Genomic DNA, 18,878 nt, shown 5'->3' with positions numbered 1-18,878 from the left:
AAAAGAAGTAAAAAATAGGGTTCCATATGAATTCCAAACGATGGGCACAAATGACGGATGTTAGGCGGGATACGCCGCGGTGGCAAGGTCCGCAGTGAACTTTCCAGCTTGTCTCATCTTGCTACGTGAGTGTAAAGATGCCATGGACCTGGAAGTAGAAAAGCACGCAGGCAGCACATGAGAGTTTGTGAAGCCGCCACGTACAAATAACGTACATGTTGGGCCCGTTGCGCGCCCGTTCTATTTATTTATTTTTTAGCATTTCTTTATCCTTCATCAACTGTACAGGCACAAAGGCTCGTAAGCACTTTCAAAGGCGACCAAAATTTAAATGGCCTGCTGCATTTATAGCTTGCACAGAGTTTGCATTTCATGTAGTACGGCGAGTATCAGCGATACTCCATAGGAGGCGCACTCACGGTGTCGCCCTCCGGGGGGTGTCTGTGCGCTCGCAGGATGCTCCCGCACTGCGCAAGCGCAGTGCCTACAACCGCTACCAGCGAGTTTCCGTCCGCAAGCCGGCTCCCGCACCGCGAAGGCTTCCCAACGTGCCGGCGGCCGTGCAAGAGGAAGAGGATGACGAAAACCCCATCTACGAGAACACGCTACAGGTCCCAGAAAGGCGAGCGTATGTTTCCACTGCGTTTTACAGTGATGTGGTAGAAGAGTGGAAGCCATAGTTGCATCAGTCAGTCAGGACCGCGATCATCCGAACGCACGTGTGCCTGCTACGCATGTTCCTTGTTCAGTGTCAGAACGTCGTCTTCTCAACCTTTCGAGCGCCAAAGCACGTCCCGGAACAGTTCCAGACACCCCGGAGCAGGGGAAACGTAAAACTATTTGTATCTTTTTATTACACATCCGCCATTAGCCCTCCGTTATAGGTCGAAATGGCTCGGGCCCTGCCAGAGCCATTTCGTGCGAGCCATTTCGGAGGAGCCCAAGCCATTTTAGCTTTTCGCGGTTGATTACTGCCGATCGTATTTGGAATAAAAACCTGTTGGAATAATTTTACGTGCTTATTTCATGATAGCAAGTTTCACAAGGTATGCAGTATTATCTGTAAGTGCACGTGCACAATATTACGCTCCACTGCCAAGAGCTGTTTTCACGTCAGCACCTACAAACCGTTGACACGTTTCGACAAACCAACGACAACGGCCACACGATTTGACGTGGTGTAAAAAAGGCAGATTTGTCTTGCCATGAACTCGTATGACGCACACAGCATTTATGTCATGCATCCTTCTGCTGGAAATGTTTTGTGTGTGCTGCTGAAGTGCTCTAGGCGCTGGGAATCAGAGACATTCAAAAAAAAAAAAAAAAAAAGAAACAGCAGGTGTTTGTCAGCGATTTTAAGTGAACGTCCCCTCTCCGGTGGATAATATATCTAACTGATTCATTGGATCCAACGTCCCAGAGCAACGTTGGGGGCAATAAGAGAAGCCGTTAAAGAGGACTCCGTATTAATTTCAACCACGTATGGTTTCCTTTAACGTCCACCTAGTCTAGATGAACGATCGTTTCTACTTTACAACCTGATAGTAACGCGGCCGCCACGACTGGGGATCGAACCCGGGACCTCGCGCTCAGCAGCAGAACGCCATGCCTACTGAGTCATCGTGGCAGGTTGTTATTTAAAGGAAATACTTCGTAACAAATGTCACCGTTCCGAGAACTTCAACGCCTGAAAAAGAAAGCTGAGCAAAACGTTAAGTGATTTAGTAATGCTTACCTGATAAGATACGCCAGACTGTGAAAAAAAAATTCATTTCCTGATATGATACGCCGAGTAAGTACAGCGTGAGGCAAACAACTTCATTAACAATTAATTTTGCGGCGCCCGCGCCACATTGTGGAAGGTAGGTCGTTGATAGCTTGGAAAAGGTAGGCCCTTCTAACAACAGCTATAGTTTTTGGGGGGGCAGAAAGCGCTAGGAAAGAGAGACCTGCAAGTCTTCTCCTCGCACATTGTATCACCGTTCACGTGATCACTATAGACAGCTCTCTGCTCTGTAGTCCTAAACCTTCTTGTACCAGCTCCACAGACCAGCACCACCATACGAAAAATTCCGCAAATCTCGTGGCCGCACGATCCGTGGCCCTCACTTGAGGAACTGGAGATAACCTATGCCCGGACCCTTCCTTTATTCGCAGATACGATGCAAGTTCCAAGGAGAACATCCTCATGGACACGCTCAAGCGTTAGACCCACATGCACACGAACAACTTCATTCACGGTGGCAAGAATGGCCTGCCGTCGTCGCAACGCAGCCCATCGTTTGCACATGGTGCGCTGCGAAGAACTATCGAGAAGCACTTCATTCCAAGCCTCCACACGGCTGGAAGCAAAATGTCCGTTTGACGGACATTTTGTTCGACGGAATGTTCGTTCGTTTCTGTTATTCACCCTTTCATTCGCAACAACAATCTATTAATAAACTGCATGCTCGATAGCGCAAGCACTTTAAGCACGTGGTTGTTCATGGCTTTCTTCATGCGAGTGACTTTTTCGCAATATAGTCGTTCTTTAATGATTTTAACAGATTTAGAAGAAAAAAAAGTACCATGCAAAAGGAGCACGGCTGAAGACCACCAGGCGGCCGATCTACTTCGAGAAGACTCATAAACGACACTCAATAGTAAACGGCGGGAGAACGAGGCCGCCGAGACTTGGGATTCAAACCCACGGCCTATCATAAGAAGCCAACAAACACTTACACCAAGCACAACATAAGGGAAATTACTTGTGCTTAATAAATCAAATAAAGAAACGATTCCCATCTGCGTCAACTTGTTTTTTCATGCACTTTCATTTCCATTAATTTATCGTTTCTTTATTTCATTTATTAAGCACAAGTAATTTCCCCTATGTTGTCCTTGGTGTCAGTGTTTGTTGGCTTCTTATGATATGACTAATAAAAATCTGGCCCCTCGGTTAATCCCCTTTCTTCTCGTTTAACCCCCCCCCCCCTGGCGCTCAGCAGTAGAACATCACGTAGAGTTTCTGACAGAAACTCTATGGAACATCACATCCGGCCAGCCACTGCTAGTGATTGACGATCCTGCCGGTGTTACGTGCAGTGTGCGTCCGACTGGGGTCCACCTAAGACGTAAGAGGACGAATGCGTCTGCGCGTGCGTCATGGAAGCCTTTAACGGGAGCTCAGGGGACGCGCGAGAGTCGCGCATCCCCACAAGAGAGAACTAACACTTCTAAGCAATTTGCATATTAATTACAACTTTGGTAAAGATGTGCTAGATTACAAAAAAAGAAAAGAAAGATTACGTAATACACTCTTGTGGCGCCGACTGGTGATTCTAAAAGCATGGAAATGGGAAAAAGAATAACAAAATGGTGTATGGGAAAAGAATAACAAAAACAAATAGAAGAGAGGACATAACTGCAAAAATAGAGCGCGCAATAGGCATTTCAGTCAGTGTCACGTTTGGTCATACAGTACAGCAGGTTTCACAAACGCAAATAACTGCTCTCCGACTATACACTGTTCACTACACAAGCTATAGGCCACCGACGTGGCCTTGGACAGCACCCTATATATGGAGTCTCTTTCAAAGCAATGACAGGGGCAGAGAAAGGTTTCGTCACAACCACAGATGCCAATGCCTGTGCTGTGACAGTAGATGACAAAACACAGCCGGGAGTTTTTCGATGGTGAAGCGGGTGTTCCGATACTGGTATAGGTGTCGGTCCTACGCCTGTGCCGCACAATTTTCCCGCGAAAGCGCCTTAGAGATACGATGGGTTATCATTATACTGGCACACTAGAGCAGACGAATACGTCGATTACTGTGAGCAGCATCAAACATGTCGACAACACGCTGAAGATCTATATTATTGGCAAGAGATCGCTCGACCGCAAGCACAGCTAGGTCGCTCAGACAGTTAATTATTCGTCATCTTGCTGCGAAGGTAAGTCATCAGTCTTCAAAGGCACGAAAGCGTGCGCTCGCAAGATGATTACGATGCATGCCGCTATCGTCAAGGCGATAACACCTGTAGCTTGGGCAGTTCGTGGAAGGCTAGTTTATATTCTGCCAATACAGTCACCAATTGCAGCAGTGCCTCTACCTTGCACTTCCTTTTGGCTTCGATGCGCTGAAGAAGTTGCTCGCACCCAACTTCAACGCTTTCGCTGTCGCATGCGTAGTACTCGGCGAAAGGCTTGAGTAAGGAGATGTCCATAAAATTCTCACTCCGTGGGTGGAGGGCGCTGACTCCGCCGAGTACATCATTATTCTCCGTGAACCGCCTAGTCAGCTCCGCAATCAGGGGGTCCAAAACGGGTAGAAAAACTTTGACTCTGAATATTTTCTTTGAATCTGGAGACTCTCCTTCAACATGCCATCCTTCGCTCGATACATATACTGTTCTAAATGCAGCCGAAGGCGCGTCATTCTCTTTCTCTTTGGGACACCCTGTTTTCCTCAGAAACACTGCAGGTTTGCGCCCAGACAGTGTCAAATGCGTTCTGCGAATTTCTCATTTCGCAGAACTCATCAATGACTTTGCGTGCCATGTGGCATGCCGGACTGATATTGCAGTCTCTACTTTGCAATAGGTCTAGTACTTTGGTAAATAGGCTTAAATGGAAGAGAAACAAAAAGTTCATTTGCTCAAGCAGACCCCTAGCTTCCGTTGCCCGCCTGCTGTTTGTAGCGATGACTTCGGCGAGACATACAAGGACAGCAGGAAAGCTTTTCATTGCCGCTGTGCAAGGCGCTATCTGGCAGGCCCATCGTGTATCGCTGAGACGCTGCAGCTCTGTCACTGTCAAAGACAACATTTTCTGCACATCTACGTACAGAGAGTGAAATGCAGATCCATTCAGGAAAACAGAGGCATTCTAAAGGAGAGAAAAAAATCCCTCACTAGTTTTATCACCTTGCAGACATCCACGATGAGATTGAGGCGGTGGTTCATGCACTGGACGTACGTACACTGTCTGCGGCACTTCTTGCCTGAACAGCGCCTGGACGCCCCTTGAGTTACCGCTCATTACACTCGCACCATCAAATGTTTGAGCAATGCACAGCTGAGTATCTGTGCCGCAGCGATTCAACGTTTCCCTTGAATAGCCCAGGAGCGACCTTGCATCCAAGTGCTCAGCGTTGTAGAATCCGAGAAACGGCTCAAAGACAGCGCCATATAGTACCTTACTACAAACGATAATTTTTCCGTCTTGCTTGGGCCCTTGGTTTCATCGACATTAAGTGCAAAATACTTAAATTGGAGCTTTTTATCTCTTCCTTTGTACTTGTTAATGTGATGTGGCTGAGAATTTCGAGGATCTGGTCTTGTATTTATAATGATGAACGTACTTCGCGTTCGCTGCTCCACCATTCAGTTTATTTCTGACAATATCGTCATATTTGCCAAACAAGTTCAAGAGCTCAACGATGTTTCCCTTGTTTTCACTTGTGGCACTTTCATCGTGGCCCCCTTGAGCGATTCCCTGAACGGCAGCGAACCGCAAAATATCTGCGGCTCTTGCTATATATAGGTGATCTTCATCCACCTCATGGAGTACACGTCGCTGAGATGTGTTGCAACTGACTTGCTCTGTCCTCATGACTTCATCTGCGTGTAGCAAACCCACGATGTCTGGCAAGACTTATGCGCAAGTGAGTTTTCGTGCTTCCTGAAACCAGCATATTTTTCTAGGGCTTTTTTCCAGTTACTGTATCCACCGTTAACAAATGCAGATTTCTCACTGGCACCAGTAGAAAACATTCTGCAAGGGTAACAGAAAGTTGCGCCAGCTTGCGCGCTGTACTCCAACCAAGGAAATAGGCCGTACCAGTCCGAGTGGAAGCTTGTGCTCAAATTGCCGTACTTCTTAGATGGAAATGGACTCAGTATTGGCAGTGTGGGTGACTCTCTTAAATTTCGTAATGTCCAACTGGCCTGCATGGTCGACATCCACATCCGAGGCGATGAATTTGGTTGCCGAATCAGATTAATCCCTTGCGGCACACGATGCGGAAAGCTCGTCGCACTCACTGTTGTTGATAGTTTCAATAAAGCCTTAGTTGAGAGTTAGGGCTCGTCCTGTTTTCTGGTCTGTGTGAGTGTCACTTCGCGCTACAATCTAAGAATATGTTACTCTACCAACTCGCCCAACTTTCTAACCTTTTATATGTAGCTCGCTGCATTACTGCATCGCCAATAGTGCAGTGCCTTTATATGTTCACATAATATAATTCAGATTGATGTACTTACACCCAGCCACGAAAGTTTACGGACCACAAGATCTCAGAAAACGTTCAATTTCCGAGCAGCCTGTAACAGTAGTTAGTAAAACTGAAGACCACAATGTTCACATGTACTGGTAGAGGCTGTAAATGCGAATGCTAGGCTGCATTGTGAGGCTGCGCATATATGCAGCTTTCGCTCATATTTCGTGTTGCGTAATATTTTGTGGCCAGGTGTACGTGACCGAAGCCGAATACTGCTGCGACTCGTGCTACAGCTACAATGCTCACATACGCTCAAGCACATACAGGTAGATTTGTACTTGGTAATTTAATCGTCACACGAGCGGTACAAAACAGGCTATACAAAATTGTGTTCTCATTGCAATTAGGGTAACCGCAGTACTTCGTAACCTTCTGGGCGCAGATGCTGGCAACGCGCGGCCGCTTTGTGGACGTGGTGTTCACACTGGCATGTGATTTACGTGTTCAAGCGGCACTTTCTGAGCGCGAGAAACCTTTCTGAAGCTTCGAAGGTCGGTGGTAGTAACATACCGCGCCATTTCCAGCGTTCAAAATATTGACAACTTCGTGCCAGCGTTGCTGCCGCCACCTACCCACGGAATGAAAAACGACTGCAAGCATGAACAGCGCCTGGCCCGACATGCGTCTGCTCGCGGTTGTGTGCCATCGCGTGCGCAATTCGCCGCCGCGATTCCTGGCTAGTGCGGCAATGGAATTCTTTTTGCGGCCTTCCGACCGACCAGTGAATAATAGTGGCTCCTAAATGGCTGGAAGGAGTGTGGTGCTTTTTCTAGGTCTCATATTTGAGATGATCCGGCTATTGGTTGACGCGGTGTGAGTGCCGTCGCTGAGTGCCGCAGTCTAGGCCTAGAGTTAGCGCCGATCACAAGGTGATGTGCTGTCTTGTGACGCTATCGGTGCCGACTTATCGCTTCTTCTGGCGTACCAGGATCTGGTGCATTGTTTAAACTGCGATCTGACTTTCAGCGATCCGGCTGGGCCCGAACTGGAAGCCGTTGCTTCGGCACTGAACGAAACTGGTGTTCGCGGGGGCGTGCCGGGGCTTCTGATTGCGTGAGCGCTGCGTCGACGAAAGCTGTAGTTCGACAGCTATGAACCTTCACCAAGTTCTCACTGGAGCAGTTAATGCTGGAGATCACTGCTATTCTGTCGGCAGCGTCGAAGGCGTTCCCTTTACAGTAAGCAACCATTTATAACTGCACATCGTAACTCGGTGTTACCAAGATAAAAGCGTTCATTAGTAGTTTTACAACCGGAACCGCTCTAAAAGCACTAAACCGATATATTCGGTACTAAAGCGGCCTTCTGGTCAACGTTAGCGAGTACAGTTAATTACACTATTTCTATTTCCGATCGGACTGTGGTGTTCATCATAGGTATCTTTTTATTGTCGAAACCAGTTGTAAGCTTCGCTTGACGGGGACTGCACCATTACGAAACCTGCAGACATAAACCAACGTTTTCTTTTTATTTCAAGGTGTATGGCGCAGGATGTAATATTGTGATATTGGCACGAAACTTCGAGAGAGTGCAGATCATCCCTGGTGTCTGTCATGGAAACGTGCAAGTTTCCTGCATAAACTGCTCAACTGATATTGGGAAGGTACGTCTGGTGTCATGTCTATTTCGTGTGTCAACTTTTTTACATGTCCTGGTATTTATCATCCGGCGATCGCGTTTTGTTTTCCGCTGCGTTCTATGCTGTGCCATCCTAGCCGTATATTTACTGACTATGAATACGCATTATTAGAATGCTTTTAATATGAGCAAGTGTGTCGATATCCTTTGCGTATCGTAACTTGTACAAGTACTTAGCGTATAACTCTTGTGTCATGGGGGGGGGGGGGGGGGGGGCAGCTTGGTGTAGTCTTAAATGCATTTAGATCTCATAAGGTTTGAGTATTTCCACCTGGGGGACAATTAATATGCAATAAGGGTGCATAGAGAAGTGGCCACCCGCATTTGCTTTAGAAGCCTGCAAAGGCCTTATCCGGAAATTTCATATCGCCACCTTAAGCATGTGGGTGATTTTATTTGGGAGACAGTGCAAAGGACGAGATACATAGTGCAAGATGTAGACACAATGAAGCTTCCAATGCCTTGTTTTGCCTGGTTCCTGCCTTCTCAGCCTCATTCTGCTTTCCTAATAAGCCCTGTACCACATAGCCTACATAAACACAATCTTGCTTGTAGTTGACTCTGTACCAGAAGCCAACAGTCAGCTGATGTCATCACTGTGCACTGTGAGAAAAATGAGTATACAGAAAAGCTGCAATTTGTGATGGAAGCAACTTCCATTTCAAGTGAGCAAGCTTTTAGGTAAAATAGACATTCACGGACGAGCAGGTGCAATTTACTGGCAAAGTAGCTTCCTTCTGCAATGTATCCAATAGTTGGTCAGCATGCTAAATTGCAAGGTGCCACCGTGTATATTGTAGTCTCATACTTGTCACATGCTTTGTTACAACAGATTGCAGCTGCGTACGGAAAGCAAGTAGCTATATTTGAACCATCGCCACTTCTTCAGCAAACATCAGCTCATGTAAGCTACTTTCCAGTATGTCTTTCGGCTTATTTTGTGTGACACGATATGGATTTGACTTGACCATTTTTCATGTTGTCCTTAGAAATTGGACTACAAATGGATCCAAACGGCCACGATAGAAATGGACTACTCTGTGTCTGTGCTTTCTTGGAATTTAGAAGGTAAGAAACCTTCTAAATGCCTAAGTAACATTTGGCATGAAAACATGTAAATTGCTGAAAAATTTTGTTCTGCATGTACATTTACTTATGTCTGGTTTCCTTGCATTAGTTTAGTTTAGTATCATAAAGTCATTGTAATCTGAAGAAACCTATACCAACTGCATGTGCCAGGTTTGTCATAAACTGCAATTTATGTAATATAGGTGCTTCAACTTTTGACAATATTTGGGAGGCCCAAGCCAGCAGCTCATTATTGAAGGCAAAATGCATACGTTATTGTTAATGTCAAATTTGGGAGGAGCCTTTAAATGCAATGCATGAACAGCATAAAAGAAACATGAGAAATTTCAATAAAGGGGCGTTCAAATATTCTTTTGTTTGCACAAGGGTGTGAGCCACGTCTGTTTCCATGTTCATCTCACTGCCATCTAGGAGAAAAATAAAAACCAGGGCCAATATGACACAATAATTTCTTTTGTTTAATTCTATTTATCATCAGCCACTCATAACCAGCAGATTCCTATGGCAACTGATAAAGTGTGTAAAGGAAAATAATTGGAATAGAATTGTTGCCTTAACCAGGGGCAGGCAGAAGAATCAAGGGTTTAGTTATGTAGTACTTGGCACTGGACTGTATTTGAAAAAATAAATAAATAATATTAACTTGTGTTTCTCAAACAATATGAAAGGAACACCCAACTTGCTTTCAAGAGCCTATAGCAGCTCAACACTAGCCCTACATAAAAGTATTCAGTGAGTGATCATACTTTTGGCACTGAATTCATTATTCAATGAGACTAAATGTCATACAATAAAGCGACTTGTTGCAAATTTAAATGCCAGATTCAAATCCAGGCGTCATGAGTAATTGCTGCTTAAAAATGAATTGGGTTTTCAGTCTCATAGTGCTAATGTCTATACTTAATGGAAGCCACTAAAACTTCTTTTTGTTTTGTGTTTTGCTTTTGTTTTGTTTCATCTTGCCTTTTTGTCGCTAAATTTGATCCTAGCAGGACTTCTTGCAACACCTTGCCAGACAGAGCTGTAGTTTTGCTAACATTACTGCAGGCACGCGGCTACTGACTGGTGGCGAGTGGATACAGATGTGGAAATGCACCGTGAAACCAGAAAGCAATGCCAAGTGTGGGGACGAGGCCGCCAAAGCAGGCCAGCCCCAGCTAGCCAGCCATTCTGGCGTCTCCTTCCAGCTTGGAAGTGATGAGGCAGCTCCGTCACTCCCTGACGAGGATGCCTCGTGGGACTGCATCTGGAATTGCAGGTCTCTATTCTCCTTTGTTTACTGCTATAACAGCGAGTTTTAGGAATAGCACACCCAACAGTCTTTGCTTACCCAAAGCCCTTTCTCTCGTACTCTTTTCCGTTATTTTGCATGCCTTTTTGCATTCTTTAAATTTGTGTGCCCGGGAGTTTGCATTCCGTAACTTTGGGTGTGCAAAACCTAAAGCTCCCTGATGTTGTGTTGCAGAGCCTTTTATATCTCCTTCAGTCACAAATTGATTTGCTGTCTATAAATTTTTCAGTTTCATAAAATTCTGTCAAAAGAAAGTCAAGGTGGTAGAATGATCAGTTGTGCATTTTCTTGCAAGTCCTCATAATGACAGAGTAATCAAATCTTGATTTAGCGTGCAGTCAGTCATGTTACACTTCTCCATAGCAAAAATTAAAACAGTGGCTCAAAACATGGATGCGAGCTAATTATTGGCTGCAGGCATTACAAGGAAACAAAATTTACGTAATAAAGTAGTACAGGATACTTACGTAAATATCTTGGAAATATCTACATAGATTCCACAGCTACCTTAATTCTCCACAAGAAAAGTAGGAAGATACCTATAAAGAAAGCGGCGAGAAAAGGAGACACAATATCTCCAATGCTATTCACTGCATGCTTGGAAGAAGTATTCAAGCTATTAAGCTGGGAAGGCTTAGGAGTGAGGATCTACGGCGACTATCTCAGCAACCTTCTATTTACAGATGATATTACCCTGTTAGCAACACAGGGGATGAGTTGCAACAAGTGATTGAGGACCTTAACAGAGAGAGTATAAGAGTGGGGTTGGAAGATTAATATGCAGAAGACAAAGATAATGATGAATAGCCTAGCAAGGGAACAACAGTTCAGGATCGCCAATCAGCCTCTAGAGTCTGTGAATGAGTATGTTTACCTAGGTAAATTACTAACAGTGGACCCTGATCATGAGAAGGAAATTTACAGAACAATAAAAATGGGTTGGAGCACCTACGGCAGACCTTTTCAGATCCTGACTGGAAGCTTACCATTATCATTGAAAAGAAAGGTGTACAATCAATGCATTCTACTGGTGCTAACATATGGGGCAGAAACTTGGAGAATTACAAAGAAGCTCGAAAACAAGTTAAGGATCGCACAAAGAACGATGGAACGAAGAATGTCAGACGCAACGTTAAGAGACAGGAAGAGAGTGGTATGGACCAGAGAGCAAAGGGGGTAGCCAATATTCTAATTGACATTTAAGAGAAAAAAATGGAGCTGGGCAGGTTGTGTAATGCGTAAGTTAGATAACTGGTGGACCATTGGGGTTACAGAATGGGTGCCAAGAAACGGGAAGTGCAGTCGAGGACGGCTGTAGGGATTGTGTACAACACTGCTGTGGCTATGATGTTGCTACAACACTGGCAGCTCAATCAAAAGCGGTGCATTTATCCAGTTCACTTGTATCCAGCTTGCCTTGCAGTGGTGCTGTGGAATGTGCGCATTATGTTCCCACTATAATGTCCCCGATATCTCGTGAAATCTTGCTTCACAAATGCCTCGAGTACCAGGTTCATGCAGCTTGAGCTTGAAAATGTATCTGCTATTCCCATTCTTCTATATATTACTACAGCGCTGCTTGCTACTAGTGCTTTTCTATGGTGTGTTCAAAAGATGTCTACGAGTTAGTGAATCTTGTAGGCTCATAATCAAAACAAAATAAGAACTCTTACTTCGTTTTTCTCTTCATGTTTTATTCATAATTGTGCTATAGTATGACCGTGTTGGAACTTGAAGATATATGAACACAAGGAACTGTCAGCTAAAATTACCTTGTGCCTGTGCACATCGGGGCAAAATGCACACTAGAGGATGGAAAGTTTGGCAAGTTGATATAACTGCATTCTGTAACAGCACAACTCCATGAAAAAAGAGAAAAACGAAGAAGACCATGGGACAAGTGGTGCTTGCTTGTCCCGGGTGCTGTTGTGTTACTTTTTGGTTGTACTGGGTTGTGTGGGTGCTAAGTGGTTGCTGTTGCAAAGCCAATGACACTAGTGGCATCAAAAACAAGATAGACAGGAGTAATACTCGAAGTGATCAGAAGTGGTCAGACAAAATATTTCTTGTTTGGCTATCGGTGATCACTAGGGCCATTGCAGGCATCTAGCAGAGGCAGTGTTACTAAAAGCTTTTTCAAATTGTAAAGTCTGGAACGAAATCCTTGGTGTACACAGACATGGAGATGCATATTTGATATTTGTGCTGGCTGGCATGGCATCTACATTTTCACCTGCCACCATTCCAGTTTCGCCAGTTTTCATGCATGTCAAAGTGTAATAACATGTATTGCCAAGTGTTGTATAATATTTAATATTAAATACACTGTTTGATGGGCAAACTGGCTTCATAAGTTAAATGTTTACTTTTGTGTCCTTATGCAGGACATCCCAGCCTGTGAGCTTCCTGCGCTTCTCACCAGATGGCACATTGTTTGCATCTGCAGGAAAATGTGACCGTTTAGTAAAAATTTGGCACAACAGCCAGCATAAAGGTGGGTTTGCACGTCAACCTTGCAGTTCGTTGTAACAGCTCAATATAGTACATGTGATTATAAGAGGAAGTGCTGCCAATCAGACTTTTTCATCGAGCAAAGCGAGCTTACGCAAATTGTGTGAATCTGTTCAATTTCACTACTAAATTCTAACTAATCATAGAATGACCTTACTATTAACCCTTTATGAACGAGTGTTTCTACAGGCAACATACCTGAAATAAGTTTTTTCCTGCTGAATTTTGCTATTGAGTATGAAGTTTCTTTTAAATGTCTTCATCTAACACTGTATGAATGTCATTTGTTGGTTTAGAGTAAGAGCGAAGAATTGGGAAAAATTTTGGCACATCTCATTTTCTTTTTTTTCTTAAGCACAGGCAGAGCAGACAGAGCGATCCAACATCTGTGGCGGCAGTGGTGTCACACGCATGATGTAAAGCAAATGAAATGTACACCGCTGGGTCGTATATGATGAGCTTGTTCGAATTCCAAATGAAGTTATTAGTGGCTTTGGGTGAAGCCCACTTTTAGTTTTCAGCCTAGTGTCTCCTCCCTATTGCTGAAAAAGGTTCCACAAAATATTTTTTATTTTTGCTGAATTTGCTCATTCTCTATTATTTTTTTGCATGTTTAGATACAAAATAAACAATTCTTTCCGGTATTTATATATCTCGTCCATAAAGGGTTATAGTACATTGCCTCACGAATCTCCTGCTGAAATAATTTTTCGAATCCAAGGGAGAAAGCTGATGAGTGGCTTTCGCTCTCCTTTCATCTCAATTAGCGCGCTAGAAGCTACACAATGGAGAAGCTTAGTGGCTAAGCCCTGCCCAAAAGTTAAGCGTCTTGGCGGTGAGAGGGCTCGTCATGGCACCTTGTGGCGGCTTCTGTAAACTGAGCCTTGCAGCACACTGCTGCTGTCTCAGAAGCAAAGTGCAGCAGACATAGCTATGTGCAGCGGTCATGTGTAGACTGGTAGTGAAAAGATGAAATGATTTTTCTGTTTTTGAGATCGCAGGCTTATATATTTTTCATTTAAAGGGACATAAAAGGCAAATATTAAGTCAAAATAAAGTGACAGATTAATGCTTGGGATTGTCTGAGGTGTCAATATTATCGTGAACAACGCTTTAGTAATTGAGAAACTGAGCTAAATGCAGAACACAATTTGAGACTCACCCGGGACATTCAATACTAGCCCGATGAGGTAGAAACTCCTCGCTGTAATTCTGTCACTAGTACTCAACCACTCATAGTGAAAAGATCATTCCATTGCATTATATGATGCAAGAGAATGCTACTTGTCTTCTTCTATTCAATCCTTAGAAAAAAGAACTTTTTGACGTTTTGACAACAATGTGGGCGATTGAAAGGTTTCATTTTTACTCAACTCTGCACAACCACACTTTCGCATTTCAGCTAGTAGTTTCATTATTGCTTAGGGCTGTGCTGGTTTTGTTGGCTTATGAAACTTGCACAAACTGGTAAGCAGCAGAGAATGCATCGCAAGCCAATGTGTCATTGTCAGGGTCTTTGACAAAGTCCATTATGAAGAGTGTAAAAGGTCGTGTTTACGATTCAGCGTGCGCTTTTCCTTCCTCTTTCGCCCTGTTGGCTCTGTCTCTGCTTGTTTTCTGGTTCCACTTTTGCATTTTGTGCAACAAACCGTAGTGCTTGCAGTTGAGCAGCGTTTTACTCACTGACGGCAGTAAAGGGCGGTGATGGCATCACAACTTCCCACTCAGGGGCAGGAGGCTTGAATTGTGCTAAATGTATACAGACCCTTCAGGCACGATTTTCTTCTAAACTAAGTCTTTCTTGGCATGAAACAAATGCTGATAGGTTTATGTGATGGTATTTTAACAGTCCATGTTTACATAACATTTGGTTTCAATGTCCTTCTAACTTAACATTAGCAATACTAATAATAGGGCAAAATGAAAAACACTCGCATGCCACTTAGACATTGGAGGACCTCAGGTGGTCAAAATTAAACACGAGCGCTCCAATGTGGCATCTCTCATAGCCTCACTGTTGCTTTGGGTCGTCAAACCCCATGAATCAATCAATGACAGGCCATTAACAAAGTTCCGTGTAGCATTCTTTTTTTGTGTATGTGGATAAGGCATCAAAGGGCTTTTGTTCATGTTCACAGTGTCTGACCCTGGTGGGAATGCCAGACAGCAAGTGGATCGGGGCTGCACCTTTGGGTTTGTCTATGCGGCCCACCCACGAGCCGTGACAGGACTCTCATGGCGCAAGACCAGCAAGTTTATGCCTCGGCAAGTTTGAGTTTTCTTTTTTTCTGTTAAGATGGCATAAAAGTGATTGTTGTTAATTCAGTATTCCATGCAGATTACTTGTTGGGAGATGTTCACATCAATTTTAACCTCTTTTGACCTAAATTTCTTCACTACTATAAGAAACATTTAATTTGATCTTTCGGCTGGAAACAACTGAGTATGATTACCAAAGTCCTTGAATAACTTGTTTCTCATCTGTAAACTTATTTGGTATAGTTTCATATGCTGCCCGTTGTAGCCTTGCACAGGGAAGCGTCATTTAGAAGGCAATAGATGTCACCTGGAGGAGGCTAGCTTACAAGCATTGTCAAAGCTGTGTCAGGTTCCTTATAGCGTAAATGTATTCACAGCTGTGTAAGGCGTCGTACACTAGTGTGAAAAGAATGTAATGCAATAAGTGGTGCATTTAGTTGGTGACTATAAGTGAGACAATTTCTTAAATCCTCGACTGCTGCAAACGTGTTGGATGTGGAGCTTTCATCAAAGTTTTGATTTGTTAGGTTAGGTTAGGTTACAACCTAGCCAGTCACATTGAGGTCAGGCCGCAAGAACTTTTACCACCTTTGGTAACTATGTATGTTAAAGGACAGGCCCTGTTGTGTACAGTTAAAGCTCGTTAATTCGAATTCCACGGGGATGCTAGGAAAATTAGAATTATACAAAATTCGAACTAATGAAAGTTATAGAAAAAATTCGCTCGGTTAAGGCGCGCATATAGTTCGACGGGGTGTGAGCATGCACCCACAAACGCTACGTCACATTGGTGTGAACAAAAACGTCTATACTTCGGAGCACTGGCGCAGTCAACGTAACTGGACACGGCCAACGCGGTTCAACGTGCTCAATGTCAAAATGGCTCTTGCTCCGTCCACGTGTTCATCGTGCCGACTGGCACGGAGAAAAAATTTTAAAAATGCGTAGATTAGCCCGAAAAGCAAAGCATCGTTTGCAATAGCAAATTAGTAGATAGCTATCTGAAGTAAGGATAGTAGTTTTATCGGCCATATAAACATGTAAACATTCGCTTACTAAATAAATTAACAAATACGCTGTCACGCACACACAGGTAAACAGGAACACATATCGCTCGATGACCGTGGAAACTCACTAAAAAATGCTGGAGTGAGGAATCACGGCAGTAGCAGTGAATGAATTAACCTTCATACATCTCTCGCTTCAACGTGAACAAAATGCAGAAAGCACATCGTATACAAAGCTATCGGCACTACGCACACTCTGAAAACATTGCACATCACGTTGAAGATGAGGCCCATGCAGATGCACACTTTGGCCAGATTACGGATCGCTTTCAAGATACAGCGCCCACATGGCCGTGCCGTAAGCAGCAGCCGCTGGAAAATAACGTCCCTCCCCCTCTCTCCCTCCCTCCCTCTGCCTCACCCCGTTGCCTAGCAGCGAAAGGAGAGGGTGTGCATCCACCCCGTCTTCCTTGCTCATGCACACATGACTGAGCCGCGTTCGCTGGCTCACCCTCACACAATTTCGCTCGCATGTACAGCATACGGTGCACACCAACCATTTTATCGCCCTTGAGCTTTATACAGAACCTCACGGGAGAGAGGCGACCTGCAACAGAGGCGTTGGCCGTGCCTGGCCAGGCACAAATGCTACTCTCTACAGTCGGGCCTAAACAAAGGGTCGCACATGAAAAAAGCAAAGCTGCTCAGCCCGCACGGCGAAGCCTGCGTCGCCAACGTGCTCCCACGCACTAGCACTCTCCCCATCCATGATGGCGTAGAGTTCGAATTATCGATGGCGGTGCGAATTTCAGTGTGCATTAGCAGGATGTGTTACATATTGCCTTCAATGCATTGCTGGGTGGACTGCAGCGGCTACTTCGAATTATCTGAAATTTCCGATTAACGAGTTATGAATTAACGAGCTTGTACTGTATATGTACTCAGCGCACTTTTGTATGTGTATTTTATTCAGCTTGTAGCACTCCACAGTCACCAAGCAGCCAGAGTGAATTGTGAAGAAGGTAACCTTGCATACAGACTCCATTCAACATTAGCAATGTTAAAGAATGTCAGAGGCGACATGTTGTGCTTACATGTTACACTCTATTATTGCCATGTATCATGAATTGATGAATAGCGAGCTGGTTTGTTGTCCTGGCACTTTTTGCATTTCCTTCCCTCCGGAGCTAAATATACCCTTGGGTATGGAAGTAGCCATACATTTTCAGCATGCAGCTGGTACATACTACTTAGCGTAATTTTTGGGGAGTTACAATGTTCTTCTGCTCTTTCTTTCTGTTCCCCAGAGGTTCAGTTGCAAACATGCTGGTCACGTCATGTCGAGACAACATCTGCCGACTCTGGGTTCAGACCTTGCTTCCTGAAGATGGGCTGATCAACGTGCAGCAGATCGAAGCACTTGCCAACCAGACACCGCGACTGCAGACTCAGCGTCACCGGCAACGCATCCTTCAAAAGCTGCGGCATATGAAGTAAGTGGCCATTTCAGGCCCACTGGTTACTCTTTTGGTCTTCATCGTCTCCCAGGGATCTCTTGTTACCAGACTCGCCCAACCTTGCCACATTCCTGAATATTTCCTAATCTCATCACTGTGCTTGTTTCTGTGCCGTTCATTGGCTTCATTTCCTGTTTCCATTCTGTTACTCTAGTAGAGCACTGATTACCCGCCCTACGCATCGTGTCGCCTACCAATTCCACTTTGTTTTTTTTTAATCTCAACTAGTATTTTGAACAGGCAGTGAGGCTTGAATTAAAAAGTAAGCCCAAAGCCCATTGTTTTAGAGCCCAATCTTTGTGAGTAGCATACGAGATTGTAGCACATCTTTCTCTTTTTCTACACACTGCACTCCTCTGATCCTTTCACTGATAAGAATTTTTGAAGTGCACACAAAGACTTCCCATAAGTTGAGAATACTACTGCATTGACACACACGCTCTCAATGACCAATGAAATCAAAGCTCATTGAAATCCACAATTCCCATTGACTCCCTTCCATGAGCTCTCACAAAGGAACTAATTGCAACACAGAGTTCAATCGTGTTTGGTTTTCTTGGCCATTTGAAACGAAGCAGTGGTAGGGGCATATATGCTTGATGCCAAATATGCTTGGTGTTACCAACAAACAATTGCTATAAATCGCAATTGACCTTTTATATTATTTTATTTATTTATTTATTTATTCGTTACACCTACATCGCCTGCACGACATTATCGTAGGGGGGTTAAAATACAGGTGGTCACAATGAAAAAATATTCAGCAACATCAAAAGAATACATCGGTAAATACAACATTTTTTAAGCCCTGAAATTTGCAAAAGCGGAAGACAAACTAACAAATTACCAAACAAAGTAACTAAAAAAAAGAAGACAGTAGTGTATGTACAGAGATTAATAGCAGAACATTCGAAGAATATGGTTCTCAATAGCATTTTCAATAAGTGCACATTCAAAGTACACCTTCAGTGCACTTTATCTTTGCTTCCTCTTTCTCAGCTGCTCAGATGATTGTTGTGCCTGCTGTACAGGATATAATCATTTTATACTTGTTTTTTTGTTTTTCTCGCACTTAGCTAGAAGAATAAGAACAAGTGAGGGTCTCGACTTTTTAAAAATTATGACCCCGTGAAGCCAACGGACAATGAAGCCGGGGAAAGCATGGGGGAAATAAACTGTATTATTCTTTAAATTGAAATGTTAAATAAAGAAAAAGGAAAAGAAGTGTGCCCCCCCCCTCTGTAATACCCTCTCCTAGAGGGCCTTTAGGGTATTTAAATAAATAAAATAAATAAAAAGTAGACTA

The 18,878-nt window shown here is 44.0% G+C and overlaps 2 protein-coding genes and 1 pseudogene across 9 annotated transcripts in view; 2 read left to right on the top strand and 1 right to left on the bottom strand.

Moving 5' to 3' along the window:
• The window catches only part of LOC126542073 (dual oxidase maturation factor 1-like), a 92,403-nt gene extending 89,899 nt beyond the window's left edge, over positions 1-2,504 (top strand). For 2 of the 4 annotated variants that reach the window (XM_055076932.2, XM_055076933.2), the window contains exons 10-11: positions 456-628; positions 2,158-2,503. In XM_055076932.2, the coding sequence (XP_054932907.2) occupies positions 456-628; positions 2,158-2,209 (225 nt within the window). In that variant the 3' untranslated portion in view covers positions 2,210-2,503. Of the gene's footprint in view, positions 1-455; positions 629-2,157 lie in introns of all 4 variants that reach the window. The other 2 variants (XM_050189069.3, XM_055076931.2) reach the window with 2 other exon arrangements.
• Positions 2,505-3,785: 1,281 nt separating this feature from the next.
• LOC126541993 (uncharacterized) lies at positions 3,786-5,593 on the bottom strand (annotated as a pseudogene).
• A 1,285-nt stretch (positions 5,594-6,878) lies between these two features.
• Rbcn-3A (rabconnectin-3 alpha) overlaps positions 6,879-18,878 on the top strand; it is a 177,208-nt gene continuing 165,208 nt past the window's right edge. For 4 of the 5 annotated variants that reach the window (XM_055076938.2, XM_055076937.2, XM_055076939.2 and 1 more), the window contains exons 1-8: positions 6,879-7,438; positions 7,738-7,863; positions 8,731-8,802; positions 8,888-8,966; positions 10,035-10,245; positions 12,663-12,772; positions 14,928-15,054; positions 17,363-17,548. In XM_055076938.2, coding sequence (XP_054932913.2) covers positions 7,352-7,438; positions 7,738-7,863; positions 8,731-8,802; positions 8,888-8,966; positions 10,035-10,245; positions 12,663-12,772; positions 14,928-15,054; positions 17,363-17,548 — 998 coding nt within the window. In that variant the 5' untranslated portion in view covers positions 6,879-7,351. The remainder of the gene's footprint in view (positions 7,439-7,737; positions 7,864-8,730; positions 8,803-8,887; positions 8,967-10,034; positions 10,246-12,662; positions 12,773-14,927; positions 15,055-17,362; positions 17,549-18,878) is intronic. The other variant, XM_055076936.2, reaches the window with a different exon arrangement.

The sequence above is a fragment of the Dermacentor andersoni genome, chromosome 2 (genome assembly GCF_023375885.2).
Source record: "Dermacentor andersoni chromosome 2, qqDerAnde1_hic_scaffold, whole genome shotgun sequence".
In the NCBI taxonomy this organism is placed as follows: domain Eukaryota; kingdom Metazoa; phylum Arthropoda; class Arachnida; order Ixodida; family Ixodidae; genus Dermacentor; species Dermacentor andersoni.
This window is presented reverse-complemented; position numbering and strand designations above follow the sequence as displayed.